The 22,706-nt window shown below is 56.7% G+C and overlaps 1 protein-coding gene across 1 annotated transcript in view; it reads right to left on the bottom strand.

Annotated features, from left to right (window-relative positions):
* LOC140471658 (uncharacterized) overlaps positions 1-22,706 on the bottom strand; it is a 64,899-nt gene that overhangs the window by 27,369 nt on the left and 14,824 nt on the right. Inside the window, exon 3 of the mRNA XM_072567439.1 lies at positions 19,713-19,743. Coding sequence (XP_072423540.1) covers positions 19,713-19,743 — 31 coding nt within the window. The remainder of the gene's footprint in view (positions 1-19,712; positions 19,744-22,706) is intronic.

Raw genomic sequence — 22,706 nt, 5'->3', positions numbered from 1 at the left:
GTCTGGGGTTCACCATAGAGAGTGACAGACTGGGTCTGGGGTTCACCGCAGTGAGTGACAGACTGGGTCAGGGGTTCACCGTAGTCAGTGACAGACTGGGTCTGGGGTTCACCGTAGTGACAGACTGGGTCTGGGGTTCACCGTAGTCAGTGACAGACTGGGTCTGGGGTTCACCGTAGAGAGTGACAGACTGGGTCTGGGGTTCACCGTAGAGATTGACAGACTGGGTCTGGGGTTCACCGTAGTGAGTGACAGACTGGGTCTGGGGTTCACCGTAGAGATTGACAGACTGGGTCTGGGGTTCACCGTAGAGAGTGACAGACTGGGTCTGGGGTTTACCGTAGTGAGTGACAGACTGGGTCTGGGGTTCACCGTAGAGAGTGACAGACTGGGTCTGGGGTTCACCGTAGTCAGTGACAGACTGGGTCTGGGGTTCACCGTAGAGAGTGACAGACTGCGTCTGGGGTTCACCATAGAGAGTGACAGACTGGGTCTGGAGTTCACCGTAGTCAGTGACAGACTGGGTCTTGGGTTCACCGTAGTGACAGACTGGGTCTGGAGTTCACCGTAGAGAGAGACAGACTGGGTCTGGGTTTCACCGTAGAGAGAGACAGACTGGGTCTGGGTTTCACCGTAGAGAGAGACAGACTGTGTCTGGGGTTCACCGTAGTCAGTGACAGACTGGGTCTGGGGTTCACCGTAGTCAGTGACAGTCTGGGTCTGGGGTTCACCGTAGTCAGTGACAGACTGGGTCTGGGGTTCACCGTAGAGAGTGACAGACTGGGTCTGGGGTTCACCGTAGTGAGTGACAGACTGGGTCTGGGGTTCACCGTAGAGAGAGACAGACTGGGTCTGGGGTTCACCGTAGTCAGTGACAGACTGGGTCTGGGGTTCACCGTAGAGAGTGACAGACTGGGTCTGGGGTTCACCGTAGAGAGAGACAGACTGGGTCTGGGGTTCACCGTAGAGAGAGACAGACTGGGTCTGGGGTTCACCGTAGTGACAGACTGGGTCTGGGGTTCACCGTAGAGAGAGACAGACTGGGTCTGGGGTTCACCGTAGAGAGAGACAGACTGGGTCTGGGGTTCACCGTAGAGAGTTACAGACTGGGTCTGGGGTTCACCGTAGTCAGTGACAGACTGGGTCTTGGGTTCACCGTAGTGACAGACTGGGTCTGGGGTTCACCGTAGAGAGAGACAGACTGGGTCTGGGGTTCACCGTAGTGACAGACTGGATCTGGGGTTCACCGTAGAGAGTGACAGACTGGGTCTGGGGTTCACCCTAGAGAGTGACAGACGGGTCTGGGGTTCACCGTAGTGAGTGACAGACTGGGTCTGGGGTTCACCGTAGAGAGTGACAGACTGGGTCAGGGGTTCACCGTAGAGAGTGACAGACGTGTCTGGGGTTCACCGTAGTCAGTGACAGACTGGGTCTGGGGTTCACCATAGAGAGTGACAGACTGGGTCTGGGGCTCACCGTAGTGAGTGACAGACTGGGTCTGGGGTTCACCGTAGAGAGTGACAGACTGGGTCTGGGGTTCACCGTAGAGAGTGACAGATGGGTCTGGGGTTCACCGCAGTGAGTGCCAGACTGGGTCTGGGGTTCACCGTAGAGAGTGACAGACGGGTCTGGGGTTCACCGTAGTCAGTGACAGACTGGGTCTGGGGTTCACCATAGAGAGTGACAGACTGGGTCTGGGGCTCACCGTAGAGTGTGACAGACTGGGTCTGGGGTTCACCGTAGAGAGTGACAGATGGGTCTGGGGTTCACCGCAGTGAGTGCCAGACTGGGTCTGGGGTTCACCGTAGTGAGTGACAGACTGGGTCTGGGGTTCACCGTAGAGAGTGACAGACTGGGTCTGGGGTTCACCGTAGAGAGTGACAGACTGGGTCTGGGGTTCACCGTAGAGAGAGACAGACTGGGTCTGGGGTTCACCGTAGAGAGTGACAGACTGGGTCAGGGGTTCACCGTAGAGAGTGACAGACTGGGTCTGGGGTTCACCGTAGTCAGTGACAGACTGGGTCTGGGGTTCACCGTAGTCAGTGACAGACTGGGTCTAGGATTCACCGTAGTCAGTGACAGACTGGGTCTGGGGTTCACCGCAGTGAGTGACAGACTGGGTCTGGGGTTCACCGTAGAGAGTGACAGACTGGGTCTGGGGTTCACCCTAGAGAGTGACAGACTGGGTCTGGGGTTCACCGTAGAGAGAGACAGACTGGGTCTGGGGTTCACCGTAGTCAGTGACAGACTGGGTCTAGGGTTCACCGTAGTCAGTGACAGACTGGGTCTAGGGTTCACCGTAGTCAGTGACAGACTGTGTCTAGGATTCACCGTAGTCAGTGACAGACTGGGTCTGGGATTCACCGTAGTCAGTGACAGACTGGGTCTAGGGTTCACCGTAGTCTGTGACAGACTGGGTCTGGGGTTCACCGTAGAGAGAGACAGACTGGGTCTGGGGTTCACCGTAGTCAGTGACAGACTGGGTCTGGAGTTCACCGTAGTCAGTGACAGACTGGGTCTAGGGTTCACCGTAGTCAGTGACAGACTGGGTCTGGGGTTCACCGTAGTCAGTGACAGACTGTGTCTAGGATTCACCGTAGTCAGTGACAGACTGGGTCTGGGATTCACCGCAGTGAGTGACAGACTGGGTCTGGGGTTCACCGTAGTGAATGACCGACTGGGTCTGGGGTTCACCGTAGAGAGTGACAGACTGGGTCTGGGGTTCACCATAGAGAGAGACAGACTGGGTCTGGGGTTCACCGTAGTCAGTGACAGACTGGGTCTGGAGTTCACCGTAGTCAGTGACAGACTGGGTCTAGGGTTCACCGTAGTCAGTGACAGACTGGGTCTGGGGTTCACCGTAGTCAGTGACAGACTGGGTCTGGGGTTCACCGTAGTGACAGACTGGGTCTGGGGTTCACCGTAGTCAGTGACAGACTGGGTCTGGGGTTCACCGTAGAGAGTGACGGACTGGGTCTGGGGTTCACCGTAGAGATTGACAGACTGGGTCTGGGGTTCACCGTAGTGAGTGACAGACTGGGTCTGGGGTTCACCGTAGAGAGTGACAGACTGGGTCTGGGGTTTACTGTAGTGAGTGACAGACTGGGTCTGGGGTTCACCGTAGAGAGTGACAGACTGGGTCTGGGGTTCACCGTAGTCAGTGACAGACTGGGTCTGGGGTTCACCGTAGAGAGTGACAGACTGCGTCTGGGGTTCACCATAGAGAGTGACAGACTGGGTCTGGAGTTCACCGTAGTCAGTGACAGACTGGGTCTGGGGTTCACCGTAGTCAGTGACAGACTGGGTCTGGAGTTCACCGTAGTCAGTGACAGACTGGGTCTAGGGTTCACCGTAGTCAGTGACAGACTGGGTCTGGGGTTCACCGTAGTCAGTGACAGACTGTGTCTAGGATTCACCGTAGTGAGTGACAGACTGGGTCTGGGATTCACCGCAGTGAGTGACAGACTGGGTCTGGGGTTCACCGTAGTGAATGACCGACTGGGTCTGGGGTTCACCGTAGAGAGTGACAGACTGGGTCTGGGGTTCACCATAGAGAGAGACAGACTGGGTCTGGGGTTCACCGTAGTCAGTGACAGACTGGGTCTGGGGTTCACCGTAGTCAGTGACAGACTGGGTCTGGAGTTCACCGTAGTCAGTGACAGACTGGGTCTAGGGTTCACCGTAGTCAGTGACAGACTGGGTCTGGGGTTCACCATAGAGAGTGACAGACTGGGTCAGGGGTTCACCGTAGTCAGTGACAGACTGGGTCTGGGGTTCACCGTAGTGACAGACTGGGTCTGGGGTTCACCGTAGTCAGTGACAGACTGGGTCTGGGGTTCACCGTAGAGAGTGACAGACTGGGTCTGGGGTTCACCGTAGAGAGTGACAGACTGGGTCTGGGGTTCACCGTAGAGAGAGACAGACTGGGTCTGGGGTTCACCGTAGTCAGTGACAGACTGGGTCTGGGGTTCACCGTAGTCAGTGACAGACTGGGTCTGGAGTTCACCGTAGTCAGTGACAGACTGGGTCTAGGGTTCACCGTAGTCAGTGACAGACTGGGTCTGGGGTTCACCGTAGTCAGTGACAGACTGGGTCTAGGATTCACCGTAGTCAGTGACAGACTGGGTCTGGGATTCACCGCAGTGAGTGACAGACTGGGTCTGGGATTCACCGCAGTGAGTGACAGACTGGGTCTGGAGTTCACCGTAGAGAGTGACAGACTGGGTCTGGGATTCACCGCAGTGAGTGACGGACTGGGTCTGGGGTTCACCGTAGTGAGAGACAGACTGGGTCTGGGGTTCACCATAGAGAGAGACAGACTGTGTCTGGGGTTCACCGTAGTCAGTGACAGACTGGGTCTGGGGTTCACCGTAGTCAGTGACAGACTGGGTCTGGAGTTCACCGTAGTCAGTGACAGACTGGGTCTAGGGTTCACCGTAGTCAGTGACAGACTGGGTCTGGGATTCACCGTAGTCAGTGACAGACTGGGTCTGGGGTTCACCGTAGTCAGTGACAGACTGGGTCTGGAGTTCACCGTAGTCAGTGACAGACTGGGTCTAGGGTTCACCGTAGTCAGTGACAGACTGGGTCTGGGGTTCACCGTAGAGAGTGACAGACTGGGTCTGGGGTTCACCGTAGTCAGTGACAGACTGGGTCTGGGGTTCACCGTAGTGACAGACTGGGTCTGGGGTTCACCGTAGAGAGTGACAGACTGGGTCTGGGGTTCACCGTAGTGAGAGACAGACTGGGTCAGGGGTTCACCGTAGAGAGAGACAGACTGGGTCTGGGGTTCACCGTAGAGAGAGACAGACTGGGTCTGGGGTTCACCGTAGTCAGTGACAGACTGGGTCTGGGGTTCACCGTAGAGAGTGACAGACTGGATCTGGGGTTCACCGTAGTCAGTGACAGACTGGGTCTGGGTTTCACCGTAGAGAGAGACAGACTGGATCTGGGGTTCACCGTAGAGAGTGACAGACTGGGTCTGGGGTTCACCGTAGAGAGAGACAGACTGGGTCTGGGGTTCACCGTAGAGAGTTACAGACTGGGTCTGACGTTCACCGTAGAGACAGACTGGGTCTGGGGTTCACCGTAGTCAGTGACAGACTCGGTCTGGGGTTCACCGTAGAGAGAGACAGACTGGGTCTGGGGTTCACCGTAGAGAGTTACAGACTGGGTCTGGGGTTCACCGTAGTCAGTGACAGACTGGGTCTTGGGTTCACCGTAGTGACAGACTGGGTCTGGGGTTCACCGTAGAGAGAGACAGACTGGGTCTGGGGTTCACCGTAGTGACAGACTGGATCTGGGGTTCACCGTAGAGAGTGACAGACTGGGTCTGGGGTTCACCCTAGAGAGTGACAGACGGGTCTGGGGTTCACCGTAGTGAGTGACAGACTGGGTCTGGGGTTCACCGTAGAGAGTGACAGACTGGGTCAGGGGTTCACCGTAGAGAGTGACAGACGTGTCTGGGGTTCACCGTAGTCAGTGACAGACTGGGTCTGGGGTTCACCATAGAGAGTGACAGACTGGGTCTGGGGCTCACCGTAGTGAGTGACAGACTGGGTCTGGGGTTCACCGTAGAGAGTGACAGACTGGGTCTGGGGTTCACCGTAGAGAGTGACAGATGGGTCTGGGGTTCACCGCAGTGAGTGCCAGACTGGGTCTGGGGTTCACCGTAGAGAGTGACAGACGGGTCTGGGGTTCACCGTAGTCAGTGACAGACTGGGTCTGGGGTTCACCATAGAGAGTGACAGACTGGGTCTGGGGCTCACCGTAGAGTGTGACAGACTGGGTCTGGGGTTCACCGTAGAGAGTGACAGATGGGTCTGGGGTTCACCGCAGTGAGTGCCAGACTGGGTCTGGGGTTCACCGTAGTGAGTGACAGACTGGGTCTGGGGTTCACCGTAGAGAGTGACAGACTGGGTCTGGGGTTCACCGTAGAGAGTGACAGACTGGGTCTGGGGTTCACCGTAGAGAGAGACAGACTGGGTCTGGGGTTCACCGTAGAGAGTGACAGACTGGGTCTGGGGTTCACCGTAGAGAGTGACAGACTGGGTCTGGGGTTCACCGTAGTCAGTGACAGACTGGGTCTGGGGTTCACCGTAGTCAGTGACAGACTGGGTCTAGGATTCACCGTAGTCAGTGACAGACTGGGTCTGGGGTTCACCGCAGTGAGTGACAGACTGGGTCTGGGGTTCACCGTAGAGAGTGACAGACTGGGTCTGGGGTTCACCCTAGAGAGTGACAGACTGGGTCTGGGGTTCACCGTAGAGAGAGACAGACTGGGTCTGGGGTTCACCGTAGTCAGTGACAGACTGGGTCTGGAGTTCACCGTAGTCAGTGACAGACTGGGTCTAGGGTTCACCGTAGTCAGTGACAGACTGGGTCTGGGGTTCACCGTAGTCAGTGACAGACTGTGTCTAGGATTCACCGTAGTCAGTGACAGACTGGGTCTGGGATTCACCGCAGTGAGTGACAGACTGGGTCTGGGGTTCACCGTAGTGAATGACCGACTGGGTCTGGGGTTCACCGTAGAGAGTGACAGACTGGGTCTGGGGTTCACCATAGAGAGAGACAGACTGGGTCTGGGGTTCACCGTAGTCAGTGACAGACTGGGTCTGGAGTTCACCGTAGTCAGTGACAGACTGGGTCTAGGGTTCACCGTAGTCAGTGACAGACTGGGTCTGGGGTTCACCGTAGTCAGTGACAGACTGGGTCTGGGGTTCACCGTAGTGACAGACTGGGTCTGGGGTTCACCGTAGTCAGTGACAGACTGGGTCTGGGGTTCACCGTAGAGAGTGACGGACTGGGTCTGGGGTTCACCGTAGAGATTGACAGACTGGGTCTGGGGTTCACCGTAGTGAGTGACAGACTGGGTCTGGGGTTCACCGTAGAGAGTGACAGACTGGGTCTGGGGTTTACCGTAGTGAGTGACAGACTGGGTCTGGGGTTCACCGTAGAGAGTGACAGACTGGGTCTGGGGTTCACCGTAGTCAGTGACAGACTGGGTCTGGGGTTCACCATAGAGAGTGACAGACTGCGTCTGGGGTTCACCATAGAGAGTGACAGACTGGGTCTGGAGTTCACCGTAGTCAGTGACAGACTGGGTCTGGGGTTCACCGTAGTCAGTGACAGACTGGGTCTGGAGTTCACCGTAGTCAGTGACAGACTGGGTCTAGGGTTCACCGTAGTCAGTGACAGACTGGGTCTGGGGTTCACCGTAGTCAGTGACAGACTGTGTCTAGGATTCACCGTAGTGAGTGACAGACTGGGTCTGGGATTCACCGCAGTGAGTGACAGACTGGGTCTGGGGTTCACCGTAGTGAATGACCGACTGGGTCTGGGGTTCACCGTAGAGAGTGACAGACTGGGTCTGGGGTTCACCATAGAGAGAGACAGACTGGGTCTGGGGTTCACCGTAGTCAGTGACAGACTGGGTCTGGGGTTCACCGTAGTCAGTGACAGACTGGGTCTGGAGTTCACCGTAGTCAGTGACAGACTGGGTCTAGGGTTCACCGTAGTCAGTGACAGACTGGGTCTGGGGTTCACCATAGAGAGTGACAGACTGGGTCTGGGGTTCACCGCAGTGAGTGACAGACTGGGTCAGGGGTTCACCGTAGTCAGTGACAGACTGGGTCTGGGGTTCACCGTAGTGACAGACTGGGTCTGGGGTTCACCGTAGTCAGTGACAGACTGGGTCTGGGGTTCACCGTAGAGAGTGACAGACTGGGTCTGGGGTTCACCGTAGAGATTGACAGACTGGGTCTGGGGTTCACCGTAGTGAGTGACAGACTGGGTCTGGGGTTCACCGTAGAGATTGACAGACTGGGTCTGGGGTTCACCGTAGAGAGTGACAGACTGGGTCTGGGGTTTACCGTAGTGAGTGACAGACTGGGTCTGGGGTTCACCGTAGAGAGTGACAGACTGGGTCTGGGGTTCACCGTAGTCAGTGACAGACTGGGTCTGGGGTTCACCGTAGAGAGTGACAGACTGCGTCTGGGGTTCACCATAGAGAGTGACAGACTGGGTCTGGAGTTCACCGTAGTCAGTGACAGACTGGGTCTTGGGTTCACCGTAGTGACAGACTGGGTCTGGAGTTCACCGTAGAGAGAGACAGACTGGGTCTGGGTTTCACCGTAGAGAGAGACAGACTGGGTCTGGGTTTCACCGTAGAGAGAGACAGACTGTGTCTGGGGTTCACCGTAGTCAGTGACAGACTGGGTCTGGGGTTCACCGTAGTCAGTGACAGTCTGGGTCTGGGGTTCACCGTAGTCAGTGACAGACTGGGTCTGGGGTTCACCGTAGAGAGTGACAGACTGGGTCTGGGGTTCACCGTAGTGAGTGACAGACTGGGTCTGGGGTTCACCGTAGAGAGAGACAGACTGGGTCTGGGGTTCACCGTAGTCAGTGACAGACTGGGTCTGGGGTTCACCGTAGAGAGTGACAGACTGGGTCTGGGGTTCACCGTAGAGAGAGACAGACTGGGTCTGGGGTTCACCGTAGAGAGAGACAGACTGGGTCTGGGGTTCACCGTAGTGACAGACTGGGTCTGGGGTTCACCGTAGAGAGAGACAGACTGGGTCTGGGGTTCACCGTAGAGAGAGACAGACTGGGTCTGGGGTTCACCGTAGAGAGTTACAGACTGGGTCTGGGGTTCACCGTAGTCAGTGACAGACTGGGTCTTGGGTTCACCGTAGTGACAGACTGGGTCTGGGGTTCACCGTAGAGAGAGACAGACTGGGTCTGGGGTTCACCGTAGTGACAGACTGGATCTGGGGTTCACCGTAGAGAGTGACAGACTGGGTCTGGGGTTCACCCTAGAGAGTGACAGACGGGTCTGGGGTTCACCGTAGTGAGTGACAGACTGGGTCTGGGGTTCACCGTAGAGAGTGACAGACTGGGTCAGGGGTTCACCGTAGAGAGTGACAGACGTGTCTGGGGTTCACCGTAGTCAGTGACAGACTGGGTCTGGGGTTCACCATAGAGAGTGACAGACTGGGTCTGGGGCTCACCGTAGTGAGTGACAGACTGGGTCTGGGGTTCACCGTAGAGAGTGACAGACTGGGTCTGGGGTTCACCGTAGAGAGTGACAGATGGGTCTGGGGTTCACCGCAGTGAGTGCCAGACTGGGTCTGGGGTTCACCGTAGAGAGTGACAGACGGGTCTGGGGTTCACCGTAGTCAGTGACAGACTGGGTCTGGGGTTCACCATAGAGAGTGACAGACTGGGTCTGGGGCTCACCGTAGAGTGTGACAGACTGGGTCTGGGGTTCACCGTAGAGAGTGACAGATGGGTCTGGGGTTCACCGCAGTGAGTGCCAGACTGGGTCTGGGGTTCACCGTAGTGAGTGACAGACTGGGTCTGGGGTTCACCGTAGAGAGTGACAGACTGGGTCTGGGGTTCACCGTAGAGAGTGACAGACTGGGTCTGGGGTTCACCGTAGAGAGAGACAGACTGGGTCTGGGGTTCACCGTAGAGAGTGACAGACTGGGTCAGGGGTTCACCGTAGAGAGTGACAGACTGGGTCTGGGGTTCACCGTAGTCAGTGACAGACTGGGTCTGGGGTTCACCGTAGTCAGTGACAGACTGGGTCTAGGATTCACCGTAGTCAGTGACAGACTGGGTCTGGGGTTCACCGCAGTGAGTGACAGACTGGGTCTGGGGTTCACCGTAGAGAGTGACAGACTGGGTCTGGGGTTCACCCTAGAGAGTGACAGACTGGGTCTGGGGTTCACCGTAGAGAGAGACAGACTGGGTCTGGGGTTCACCGTAGTCAGTGACAGACTGGGTCTAGGGTTCACCGTAGTCAGTGACAGACTGGGTCTAGGGTTCACCGTAGTCAGTGACAGACTGTGTCTAGGATTCACCGTAGTCAGTGACAGACTGGGTCTGGGATTCACCGTAGTCAGTGACAGACTGGGTCTAGGGTTCACCGTAGTCTGTGACAGACTGGGTCTGGGGTTCACCGTAGAGAGAGACAGACTGGGTCTGGGGTTCACCGTAGTCAGTGACAGACTGGGTCTGGAGTTCACCGTAGTCAGTGACAGACTGGGTCTAGGGTTCACCGTAGTCAGTGACAGACTGGGTCTGGGGTTCACCGTAGTCAGTGACAGACTGTGTCTAGGATTCACCGTAGTCAGTGACAGACTGGGTCTGGGATTCACCGCAGTGAGTGACAGACTGGGTCTGGGGTTCACCGTAGTGAATGACCGACTGGGTCTGGGGTTCACCGTAGAGAGTGACAGACTGGGTCTGGGGTTCACCATAGAGAGAGACAGACTGGGTCTGGGGTTCACCGTAGTCAGTGACAGACTGGGTCTGGAGTTCACCGTAGTCAGTGACAGACTGGGTCTAGGGTTCACCGTAGTCAGTGACAGACTGGGTCTGGGGTTCACCGTAGTCAGTGACAGACTGGGTCTGGGGTTCACCGTAGTGACAGACTGGGTCTGGGGTTCACCGTAGTCAGTGACAGACTGGGTCTGGGGTTCACCGTAGAGAGTGACGGACTGGGTCTGGGGTTCACCGTAGAGATTGACAGACTGGGTCTGGGGTTCACCGTAGTGAGTGACAGACTGGGTCTGGGGTTCACCGTAGAGAGTGACAGACTGGGTCTGGGGTTTACTGTAGTGAGTGACAGACTGGGTCTGGGGTTCACCGTAGAGAGTGACAGACTGGGTCTGGGGTTCACCGTAGTCAGTGACAGACTGGGTCTGGGGTTCACCGTAGAGAGTGACAGACTGCGTCTGGGGTTCACCATAGAGAGTGACAGACTGGGTCTGGAGTTCACCGTAGTCAGTGACAGACTGGGTCTGGGGTTCACCGTAGTCAGTGACAGACTGGGTCTGGAGTTCACCGTAGTCAGTGACAGACTGGGTCTAGGGTTCACCGTAGTCAGTGACAGACTGGGTCTGGGGTTCACCGTAGTCAGTGACAGACTGTGTCTAGGATTCACCGTAGTGAGTGACAGACTGGGTCTGGGATTCACCGCAGTGAGTGACAGACTGGGTCTGGGGTTCACCGTAGTGAATGACCGACTGGGTCTGGGGTTCACCGTAGAGAGTGACAGACTGGGTCTGGGGTTCACCATAGAGAGAGACAGACTGGGTCTGGGGTTCACCGTAGTCAGTGACAGACTGGGTCTGGGGTTCACCGTAGTCAGTGACAGACTGGGTCTGGAGTTCACCGTAGTCAGTGACAGACTGGGTCTAGGGTTCACCGTAGTCAGTGACAGACTGGGTCTGGGGTTCACCATAGAGAGTGACAGACTGGGTCAGGGGTTCACCGTAGTCAGTGACAGACTGGGTCTGGGGTTCACCGTAGTGACAGACTGGGTCTGGGGTTCACCGTAGTCAGTGACAGACTGGGTCTGGGGTTCACCGTAGAGAGTGACAGACTGGGTCTGGGGTTCACCGTAGAGAGTGACAGACTGGGTCTGGGGTTCACCGTAGAGAGAGACAGACTGGGTCTGGGGTTCACCGTAGTCAGTGACAGACTGGGTCTGGGGTTCACCGTAGTCAGTGACAGACTGGGTCTGGAGTTCACCGTAGTCAGTGACAGACTGGGTCTAGGGTTCACCGTAGTCAGTGACAGACTGGGTCTGGGGTTCACCGTAGTCAGTGACAGACTGGGTCTAGGATTCACCGTAGTCAGTGACAGACTGGGTCTGGGATTCACCGCAGTGAGTGACAGACTGGGTCTGGGATTCACCGCAGTGAGTGACAGACTGGGTCTGGAGTTCACCGTAGAGAGTGACAGACTGGGTCTGGGGTTCACCATAGAGAGAGACAGACTGTGTCTGGGGTTCACCGTAGTCAGTGACAGACTGGGTCTGGGGTTCACCGTAGTCAGTGACAGACTGGGTCTGGAGTTCACCGTAGTCAGTGACAGACTGGGTCTAGGGTTCACCGTAGTCAGTGACAGACTGGGTCTGGGATTCACCGTAGTCAGTGACAGACTGGGTCTGGGGTTCACCGTAGTCAGTGACAGACTGGGTCTGGAGTTCACCGTAGTCAGTGACAGACTGGGTCTAGGGTTCACCGTAGTCAGTGACAGACTGGGTCTGGGGTTCACCGTAGAGAGTGACAGACTGGGTCTGGGGTTCACCGTAGTCAGTGACAGACTGGGTCTGGGGTTCACCGTAGTGACAGACTGGGTCTGGGGTTCACCGTAGAGAGTGACAGACTGGGTCTGGGGTTCACCGTAGTGAGAGACAGACTGGGTCAGGGGTTCACCGTAGAGAGAGACAGACTGGGTCTGGGGTTCACCGTAGAGAGAGACAGACTGGGTCTGGGGTTCACCGTAGTCAGTGACAGACTGGGTCTGGGGTTCACCGTAGAGAGTGACAGACTGGATCTGGGGTTCACCGTAGTCAGTGACAGACTGGGTCTGGGTTTCACCGTAGAGAGAGACAGACTGGATCTGGGGTTCACCGTAGAGAGTGACAGACTGGGTCTGGGGTTCACCGTAGAGAGAGACAGACTGGGTCTGGGGTTCACCGTAGAGAGTTACAGACTGGGTCTGACGTTCACCGTAGAGACAGACTGGGTCTGGGGTTCACCGTAGTCAGTGACAGACTCGGTCTGGGGTTCACCGTAGAGAGAGACAGACTGGGTCTGGGGTTCACCGTAGAGAGTTACAGACTGGGTCTGGGGTTCACCGTAGTCAGTGACAGACTGGGTCTTGGGTTCACCGTAGTGACAGACTGGGTCTGGGGTTCACCGTAGAGAGAGACAGACTGGGTCTGGGGTTCACCGTAGTGACAGACTGGATCTGGGGTTCACCGTAGAGAGTGACAGACTGGGTCTGGGGTTCACCCTAGAGAGTGACAGACGGGTCTGGGGTTCACCGTAGTGAGTGACAGACTGGGTCTGGGGTTCACCGTAGAGAGTGACAGACTGGGTCAGGGGTTCACCGTAGAGAGTGACAGACGTGTCTGGGGTTCACCGTAGTCAGTGACAGACTGGGTCTGGGGTTCACCATAGAGAGTGACAGACTGGGTCTGGGGCTCACCGTAGTGAGTGACAGACTGGGTCTGGGGTTCACCGTAGAGAGTGACAGACTGGGTCTGGGGTTCACCGTAGAGAGTGACAGATGGGTCTGGGGTTCACCGCAGTGAGTGCCAGACTGGGTCTGGGGTTCACCGTAGAGAGTGACAGACGGGTCTGGGGTTCACCGTAGTCAGTGACAGACTGGGTCTGGGGTTCACCATAGAGAGTGACAGACTGGGTCTGGGGCTCACCGTAGAGTGTGACAGACTGGGTCTGGGGTTCACCGTAGAGAGTGACAGATGGGTCTGGGGTTCACCGCAGTGAGTGCCAGACTGGGTCTGGGGTTCACCGTAGTGAGTGACAGACTGGGTCTGGGGTTCACCGTAGAGAGTGACAGACTGGGTCTGGGGTTCACCGTAGAGAGTGACAGACTGGGTCTGGGGTTCACCGTAGAGAGAGACAGACTGGGTCTGGGGTTCACCGTAGAGAGTGACAGACTGGGTCTGGGGTTCACCGTAGAGAGTGACAGACTGGGTCTGGGGTTCACCGTAGTCAGTGACAGACTGGGTCTGGGGTTCACCGTAGTCAGTGACAGACTGGGTCTAGGATTCACCGTAGTCAGTGACAGACTGGGTCTGGGGTTCACCGCAGTGAGTGACAGACTGGGTCTGGGGTTCACCGTAGAGAGTGACAGACTGGGTCTGGGGTTCACCCTAGAGAGTGACAGACTGGGTCTGGGGTTCACCGTAGAGAGAGACAGACTGGGTCTGGGGTTCACCGTAGTCAGTGACAGACTGGGTCTGGAGTTCACCGTAGTCAGTGACAGACTGGGTCTAGGGTTCACCGTAGTCAGTGACAGACTGGGTCTGGGGTTCACCGTAGTCAGTGACAGACTGTGTCTAGGATTCACCGTAGTCAGTGACAGACTGGGTCTGGGATTCACCGCAGTGAGTGACAGACTGGGTCTGGGGTTCACCGTAGTGAATGACCGACTGGGTCTGGGGTTCACCGTAGAGAGTGACAGACTGGGTCTGGGGTTCACCATAGAGAGAGACAGACTGGGTCTGGGGTTCACCGTAGTCAGTGACAGACTGGGTCTGGAGTTCACCGTAGTCAGTGACAGACTGGGTCTAGGGTTCACCGTAGTCAGTGACAGACTGGGTCTGGGGTTCACCGTAGTCAGTGACAGACTGGGTCTGGGGTTCACCGTAGTGACAGACTGGGTCTGGGGTTCACCGTAGTCAGTGACAGACTGGGTCTGGGGTTCACCGTAGAGAGTGACGGACTGGGTCTGGGGTTCACCGTAGAGATTGACAGACTGGGTCTGGGGTTCACCGTAGTGAGTGACAGACTGGGTCTGGGGTTCACCGTAGAGAGTGACAGACTGGGTCTGGGGTTTACCGTAGTGAGTGACAGACTGGGTCTGGGGTTCACCGTAGAGAGTGACAGACTGGGTCTGGGGTTCACCGTAGTCAGTGACAGACTGGGTCTGGGGTTCACCATAGAGAGTGACAGACTGCGTCTGGGGTTCACCATAGAGAGTGACAGACTGGGTCTGGAGTTCACCGTAGTCAGTGACAGACTGGGTCTGGGGTTCACCGTAGTCAGTGACAGACTGGGTCTGGAGTTCACCGTAGTCAGTGACAGACTGGGTCTAGGGTTCACCGTAGTCAGTGACAGACTGGGTCTGGGGTTCACCGTAGTCAGTGACAGACTGTGTCTAGGATTCACCGTAGTGAGTGACAGACTGGGTCTGGGATTCACCGCAGTGAGTGACAGACTGGGTCTGGGGTTCACCGTAGTGAATGACCGACTGGGTCTGGGGTTCACCGTAGAGAGTGACAGACTGGGTCTGGGGTTCACCATAGAGAGAGACAGACTGGGTCTGGGGTTCACCGTAGTCAGTGACAGACTGGGTCTGGGGTTCACCGTAGTCAGTGACAGACTGGGTCTGGAGTTCACCGTAGTCAGTGACAGACTGGGTCTAGGGTTCACCGTAGTCAGTGACAGACTGGGTCTGGGGTTCACCATAGAGAGTGACAGACTGGGTCTGGGGTTCACCGCAGTGAGTGACAGACTGGGTCAGGGGTTCACCGTAGTCAGTGACAGACTGGGTCTGGGGTTCACCGTAGTGACAGACTGGGTCTGGGGTTCACCGTAGTCAGTGACAGACTGGGTCTGGGGTTCACCGTAGAGAGTGACAGACTGGGTCTGGGGTTCACCGTAGAGATTGACAGACTGGGTCTGGGGTTCACCGTAGTGAGTGACAGACTGGGTCTGGGGTTCACCGTAGAGATTGACAGACTGGGTCTGGGGTTCACCGTAGAGAGTGACAGACTGGGTCTGGGGTTTACCGTAGTGAGTGACAGACTGGGTCTGGGGTTCACCGTAGAGAGTGACAGACTGGGTCTGGGGTTCACCGTAGTCAGTGACAGACTGGGTCTGGGGTTCACCGTAGAGAGTGACAGACTGCGTCTGGGGTTCACCATAGAGAGTGACAGACTGGGTCTGGAGTTCACCGTAGTCAGTGACAGACTGGGTCTTGGGTTCACCGTAGTGACAGACTGGGTCTGGAGTTCACCGTAGAGAGAGACAGACTGGGTCTGGGTTTCACCGTAGAGAGAGACAGACTGGGTCTGGGTTTCACCGTAGAGAGAGACAGACTGTGTCTGGGGTTCACCGTAGTCAGTGACAGACTGGGTCTGGGGTTCACCGTAGTCAGTGACAGTCTGGGTCTGGGGTTCACCGTAGTCAGTGACAGACTGGGTCTGGGGTTCACCGTAGAGAGTGACAGACTGGGTCTGGGGTTCACCGTAGTGAGTGACAGACTGGGTCTGGGGTTCACCGTAGAGAGAGACAGACTGGGTCTGGGGTTCACCGTAGTCAGTGACAGACTGGGTCTGGGGTTCACCGTAGAGAGTGACAGACTGGGTCTGGGGTTCACCGTAGAGAGAGACAGACTGGGTCTGGGGTTCACCGTAGAGAGAGACAGACTGGGTCTGGGGTTCACCGTAGTGACAGACTGGGTCTGGGGTTCACCGTAGAGAGAGACAGACTGGGTCTGGGGTTCACCGTAGAGAGAGACAGACTGGGTCTGGGGTTCACCGTAGAGAGTTACAGACTGGGTCTGGGGTTCACCGTAGTCAGTGACAGACTGGGTCTTGGGTTCACCGTAGTGACAGACTGGGTCTGGGGTTCACCGTAGAGAGAGACAGACTGGGTCTGGGGTTCACCGTAGTGACAGACTGGATCTGGGGTTCACCGTAGAGAGTGACAGACTGGGTCTGGGGTTCACCCTAGAGAGTGACAGACGGGTCTGGGGTTCACCGTAGTGAGTGACAGACTGGGTCTGGGGTTCACCGTAGAGAGTGACAGACTGGGTCAGGGGTTCACCGTAGAGAGTGACAGACGTGTCTGGGGTTCACCGTAGTCAGTGACAGACTGGGTCTGGGGTTCACCATAGAGAGTGACAGACTGGGTCTGGGGCTCACCGTAGTGAGTGACAGACTGGGTCTGGGGTTCACCGTAGAGAGTGACAGACTGGGTCTGGGGTTCACCGTAGAGAGTGACAGATGGGTCTGGGGTTCACCGCAGTGAGTGCCAGACTGGGTCTGGGGTTCACCGTAGAGAGTGACAGACGGGTCTGGGGTTCACCGTAGTCAGTGACAGACTGGGTCTGGGGTTCACCATAGAGAGTGACAGACTGGGTCTGGGGCTCACCGTAGAGTGTGACAGACTGGGTCTGGGGTTCACCGTAGAGAGTGACAGATGGGTCTGGGGTTCACCGCAGTGAGTGCCAGACTGGGTCTGGGGTTCACCGTAGTGAGTGACAGACTGGGTCTGGGGTTCACCGTAGAGAGTGACAGACTGGGTCTGGGGTTCACCGTAGAGAGTGACAGACTGGGTCTGGGGTTCACCGTAGAGAGAGACAGACTGGGTCTGGGGTTCACCGTAGAGAGTGACAGACTGGGTCAGGGGTTCACCGTAGAGAGTGACAGACTGGGTCTGGGGTTCACCGTAGTCAGTGACAGACTGGGTCTGGGGTTCACCGTAGTCAGTGACAGACTGGGTCTAGGATTCACCGTAGTCAGTGACAGACTGGGTCTGGGGTTCACCGCAGTGAGTGACAGACTGGGTCTGGGGTTCACCGTAGAGAGTGACAGACTGGGTCTGGGGTTCACCCTAGAGAGTGACAGACTGGGTCTGGGGTTCACCGTAGAGAGAGACAGACTGGGTCTGGGGTTCACCGTAGTCAGTGACAGACTGGGTCTAGGGTTCACCGTAGTCAGTGACAGACTGGGTCTAGGGTTCACCGTAGTCAGTGACAGACTGTGTCTAGGATTCACCGTAGTCAGTGACAGACTGGGTCTGGGATTCACCGTAGTCAGTGACAGACTGGGTCTAGGGTTCACCGTAGTCAGTGACAGACTGGGTCTGGGGTTCACCGTAGAGAGAGACAGACTGGGTCTGGGGTTCACCGTAGTCAGTGACAGACTGGGTCTGGAGTTCACCGTAGTCAGTGACAGACTGGGTCTAGGGTTCACCGTAGTCAGTGACAGACTGGGTCTGGGGTTCACCGTAGTCAGTGACAGACTGTGTCTAGGATTCACCGTAGTCAGTGACAGACTGGGTCTGGGATTCACCGCAGTGAGTGACAGACTGGGTCTGGGGTTCACCGTAGTGAATGACCGACTGGGTCTGGGGTTCACCGTAGAGAGTGACAGACTGGGTCTGGGGTTCACCATAGAGAGAGACAGACTGGGTCTGGGGTTCACCGTAGTCAGTGACAGACTGGGTCTGGAGTTCACCGTAGTCAGTGACAGACTGGGTCTAGGGTTCACCGTAGTCAGTGACAGACTGGGTCTGGGGTTCACCGTAGTCAGTGACAGACTGGGTCTGGGGTTCACCGTAGTGACAGACTGGGTCTGGGGTTCACCGTAGTCAGTGACAGACTGGGTCTGGGGTTCACCGTAGAGAGTGACGGACTGGGTCTGGGGTTCACCGTAGAGATTGACAGACTGGGTCTGGGGTTCACCGTAGTGAGTGACAGACTGGGTCTGGGGTTCACCGTAGAGAGTGACAGACTGGGTCTGGGGTTTACTGTAGTGAGTGACAGACTGGGTCTGGGGTTCACCGTAGAGAGTGACAGACTGGGTCTGGGGTTCACCGTAGTCAGTGACAGACTGGGTCTGGGGTTCACCGTAGAGAGTGACAGACTGCGTCTGGGGTTCACCATAGAGAGTGACAGACTGGGTCTGGAGTTCACCGTAGTCAGTGACAGACTGGGTCTGGGGTTCACCGTAGTCAGTGACAGACTGGGTCTGGAGTTCACCGTAGTCAGTGACAGACTGGGTCTAGGGTTCACCGTAGTCAGTGACAGACTGGGTCTGGGGTTCACCGTAGTCAGTGACAGACTGTGTCTAGGATTCACCGTAGTGAGTGACAGACTGGGTCTGGGATTCACCGCAGTGAGTGACAGACTGGGTCTGGGGTTCACCGTAGTGAATGACCGACTGGGTCTGGGGTTCACCGTAGAGAGTGACAGACTGGGTCTGGGGTTCACCATAGAGAGAGACAGACTGGGTCTGGGGTTCACCGTAGTCAGTGACAGACTGGGTCTGGGGTTCACCGTAGTCAGTGACAGACTGGGTCTGGAGTTCACCGTAGTCAGTGACAGACTGGGTCTAGGGTTCACCGTAGTCAGTGACAGACTGGGTCTGGGGTTCACCATAGAGAGTGACAGACTGGGTCAGGGGTTCACCGTAGTCAGTGACAGACTGGGTCTGGGGTTCACCGTAGTGACAGACTGGGTCTGGGGTTCACCGTAGTCAGTGACAGACTGGGTCTGGGGTTCACCGTAGAGAGTGACAGACTGGGTCTGGGGTTCACCGTAGAGATTGACAGACTGGGTCTGGGGTTCACAGTAGTGAGTGACAGACTGGGTCTGGGGTTCACCGTAGAGATTGACAGACTGGGTCTGGGGTTCACCGTAGAGAGTGACAGACTGGGTCTGGGGTTTACCGTAGTGAGTGACAGACTGGGTCTGGGGTTCACCGTAGAGAGTGACAGACTGGGTCTGGGGTTCACCGTAGTCAGTGACAGACTGGGTCTGGGGTTCACCGTAGAGAGTGACAGACTGCGTCTGGGGTTCACCATAGAGAGTGACAGACTGGGTCTGGAGTTCACCGTAGAGAGAGACAGACTGGGTCTGGGTTTCACCGTAGAGAGAGACAGACTGTGTCTGGGGTTCACCGTAGTCAGTGACAGACTGGGTCTGGGGTTCACCGTAGTCAGTGACAGTCTGGGTCTGGGGTTCACCGTAGTCAGTGACAGACTGGGTCTGGGGTTCACCGTAGAGAGTGACAGACTGGGTCTGGGGTTCACCGTAGTGAGTGACAGACTGGGTCTGGGGTTCACCGTAGAGAGAGACAGACTGGGTCTGGGGTTCACCGTAGTCAGTGACAGACTGGGTCTGGGGTTCACCGTAGAGAGTGACAGACTGGGTCTGGGGTTCACCGTAGAGAGAGACAGACTGGGTCTGGGGTTCACCGTAGAGAGAGACAGACTGGGTCTGGGGTTCACCGTAGAGAGAGACAGACTGGGTCTGGGGTTCACCGTAGTGACAGACTGGGTCTGGGGTTCACCGTAGAGAGAGACAGACTGGGTCTGGGGTTCACCGTAGAGAGAGACAGACTGGGTCTGGGGTTCACCGTAGTCAGTGTTACTCACCCGTCTGTCCTGATGTCGGTATCGGAGTTGCCTGTAACATGGAAGATATTTTAAGGAATGATTGTGGTGTATTCAGAGATCTCTCTCTGCACCTTTTGTGATCTATTCTAACTCTGGTAACCCACGGCCTCGGCTCAGGGTTAAATGCTGTACGTTGTCTCACCACCTTCCCAGAAAAAAACCCTCATCAGTAAATTTTCAAACCTGCCTGGTACCTCCAAAATCCCAATGGACCCAATCCCCTTCCCATTCCCTCCCGCTCTACACCGTCCCAATGGACCCAAACCCCTTCCCCATTCACTCCCACTCTACACCGTCCCAATGGATCCCAAACCCCTTCACATTCCCTCCCACTCTACACCGTCCCAATGGATCCCAAACCCCTTCCCATTCCCTCCCACTCTACACCGTCCCAATGGATCCCAAACCCCTTCCCGTTCCCTCCCACTCTACACCGTCCCCAATGGACCCAAACCCCTTCCCATTCACTCCCACTCTACACCGTCCCAATGGATCCCAAACCCCTTCCCGTTCCCTCCCACTCTACACCGTCCCCAATGGACCCAAACCCCTTCCCATTCACTCCCACTCTACACCGTCCCAATGGATCCCAAACCCCTTCCCATTCCCTCCCACTCTACACCGTCCCAATGGATCCCAAACCCCTTCCCCATTCACTCCCACTCTACACCGTCCCAATGGATCCCAAACCCCTTCCCGTTCCCTCCCACTCTACACCGTCCCCAATGGACCCAAACCCCTTCCCATTCACTCCCACTCTACACCGTCCCAATGGATCCCAAACCCCTTCCCATTCCCTCCCACTCTACACCGTCCCAATGGATCCCAAACCCCTTCCCATTCCCTCCCACTCTACACCGTCCCAATGGATCCCAAACCCCTTCCCATTCCCTCCCACTCTACACCGTCCCAATGGATCCCAAACCCCTTCCCGTTCCCTCCCGCTCTACACTGTCCCAATGGACCCAAACCCCTTCCCCGTTCCCTCCCACTCTACACCGTCCCAATGGATCCCAAACCCCTTCCCATTCCCTCCCACTCTACACCGTCCCAATGGATCCCAAACCCCTTCCCGTTCCCTCCCACTCTACACCGTCCCAATGGATCCCAAACCCCTTCCCATTCCCTCCCACTCTACACCGTCCCCAATGGACCCAAACCCCTTCCCATTCACTCCCACTCTACACCGTCCCCAATGGACCCAAACCCCTCCCCATTCCCTCCCACTCTACACCGTCCCAATGGACCCAAACCCCTCCCCATTCCCTCCCACTCTACACCTTCCCAATGGACCCAAACCCCTTCCCATTCCCTCCCACTCTACGCCGTCCCAATGGACCCAAACCCCTTCCCATTCCCTCCCACTCTACACCGTCCCAATGGACCCCAAACCCCTTCCCCATTCCCTCCCACTCTACACCGTCCCAATGGATCCCAAACCCCTTCCCCATTCCCTCCCACTCTACGCCGTCCCAATGGACCCAAACCCCTTCCCATTCCCTCCCACTCTACGCCGTCCCAATGGACCCAAACCCCTTCCCATTCCCTCCCACTCTACACTGTCCCAATGGATCCCAAACCCCTTCCCCATTCCCTCCCACTCTACACCGTCCCAATGGACCCAAACCCCTCCCCATTCCCTCCCCCTCTACACCGTCCCAATGGACCCAAACCCCTTCCCATTCCCTCCCACTCTACACCATCCCAATGGACCCAAACCCCTTCCCATTCACTCCCACTCTACACCGTCCCAATGGACCCAAACCCCTTCCCATTCACTCCCACTCTACACCGTCCCAATGGACCCCAAACCCCTTCCCATTCCCTCCCGCTCTACACCGTCCCAATGGACCCCAACCCCTTCCCATTCCCTCCCGCTCTACACCGTCCCAATGGATCCAAACCCCTTCCCCATTCACTCCCACTCTACACCGTCCCAATGGACCCAAACCCCTTCCCTCCATCCCACTCTACACCATCCCAATGGATCCCAAACCCCTTCCCGTTCCCTCCCACTCTACACCGTCCCCAATGGACCCAAACCCCTTCCCATTCCCTCCCGCTCTACACCGTCCCAATGGATCCAAACCCCTTCCCCATTCACTCCCACTCTACACCGTCCCAATGGACCCAAACCCCTTCCCGTTCACTCCCACTCTACACCGTCCCAATGGATCCCAAACCCCTTCCCCATTCACTCCCACTCTACACCGTCCCAATGGATCCCAAACCCCTTCCCGTTCCCTCCCACTCTACACCGTCCCCAATGGACCCAAACCCCTTCCCATTCACTCCCACTCTACACCGTCCCAATGGATCCCAAACCCCTTCCCATTCCCTCCCACTCTACACCGTCCCAATGGATCCCAAACCCCTTCCCATTCCCTCCCACTCTACACTGTCCCAATGGATCCCAAACCCCTTCCCATTCCCTCCCACTCTACACCGTCCCAATGGATCCCAAACCCCTTCCCGTTCCCTCCCGCTCTACACTGTCCCAATGGACCCAAACCCCTTCCCCGTTCCCTCCCACTCTACACCGTCCCAATGGATCCCAAACCCCTTCCCATTCCCTCCCACTCTACACCGTCCCAATGGATCCCAAACCCCTTCCCATTCCCTCCCACTCTACACCGTCCCAATGGATCCCAAACCCCTTCCCATTCCCTCCCACTCTACACCGTCCCCAATGGAACCCAAACCCCTTCCCATTCCCTCCCACTCTACACCATCCCCAATGGAACCCAAACCCCTTCCCATTCCCTCCCGCTCTACACCGTCCCCAATGGACCCAAACCCCTCCCCATTCCCTCCCACTCTACACCGTCCCAATGGACCCAAACCCCTCCCCATTCCATCCCACTCTACGCCGTCCCAATGGACCCAAACCCCTTCCCATTCCCTCCCACTCTACACTGTCCCAATGGATCCCAAACCCCTTCCCCATTCCCTCCCACTCTACACCGTCCCAAT

The sequence above is a fragment of the Chiloscyllium punctatum genome, unplaced genomic scaffold (assembly GCF_047496795.1).
Source record: "Chiloscyllium punctatum isolate Juve2018m unplaced genomic scaffold, sChiPun1.3 scaffold_144, whole genome shotgun sequence".
NCBI classification, from domain to species: domain Eukaryota; kingdom Metazoa; phylum Chordata; class Chondrichthyes; order Orectolobiformes; family Hemiscylliidae; genus Chiloscyllium; species Chiloscyllium punctatum.
The sequence above is the reverse complement of the archived record's forward strand: the minus strand, read 5'-3'. Positions and strand labels throughout refer to the sequence as shown.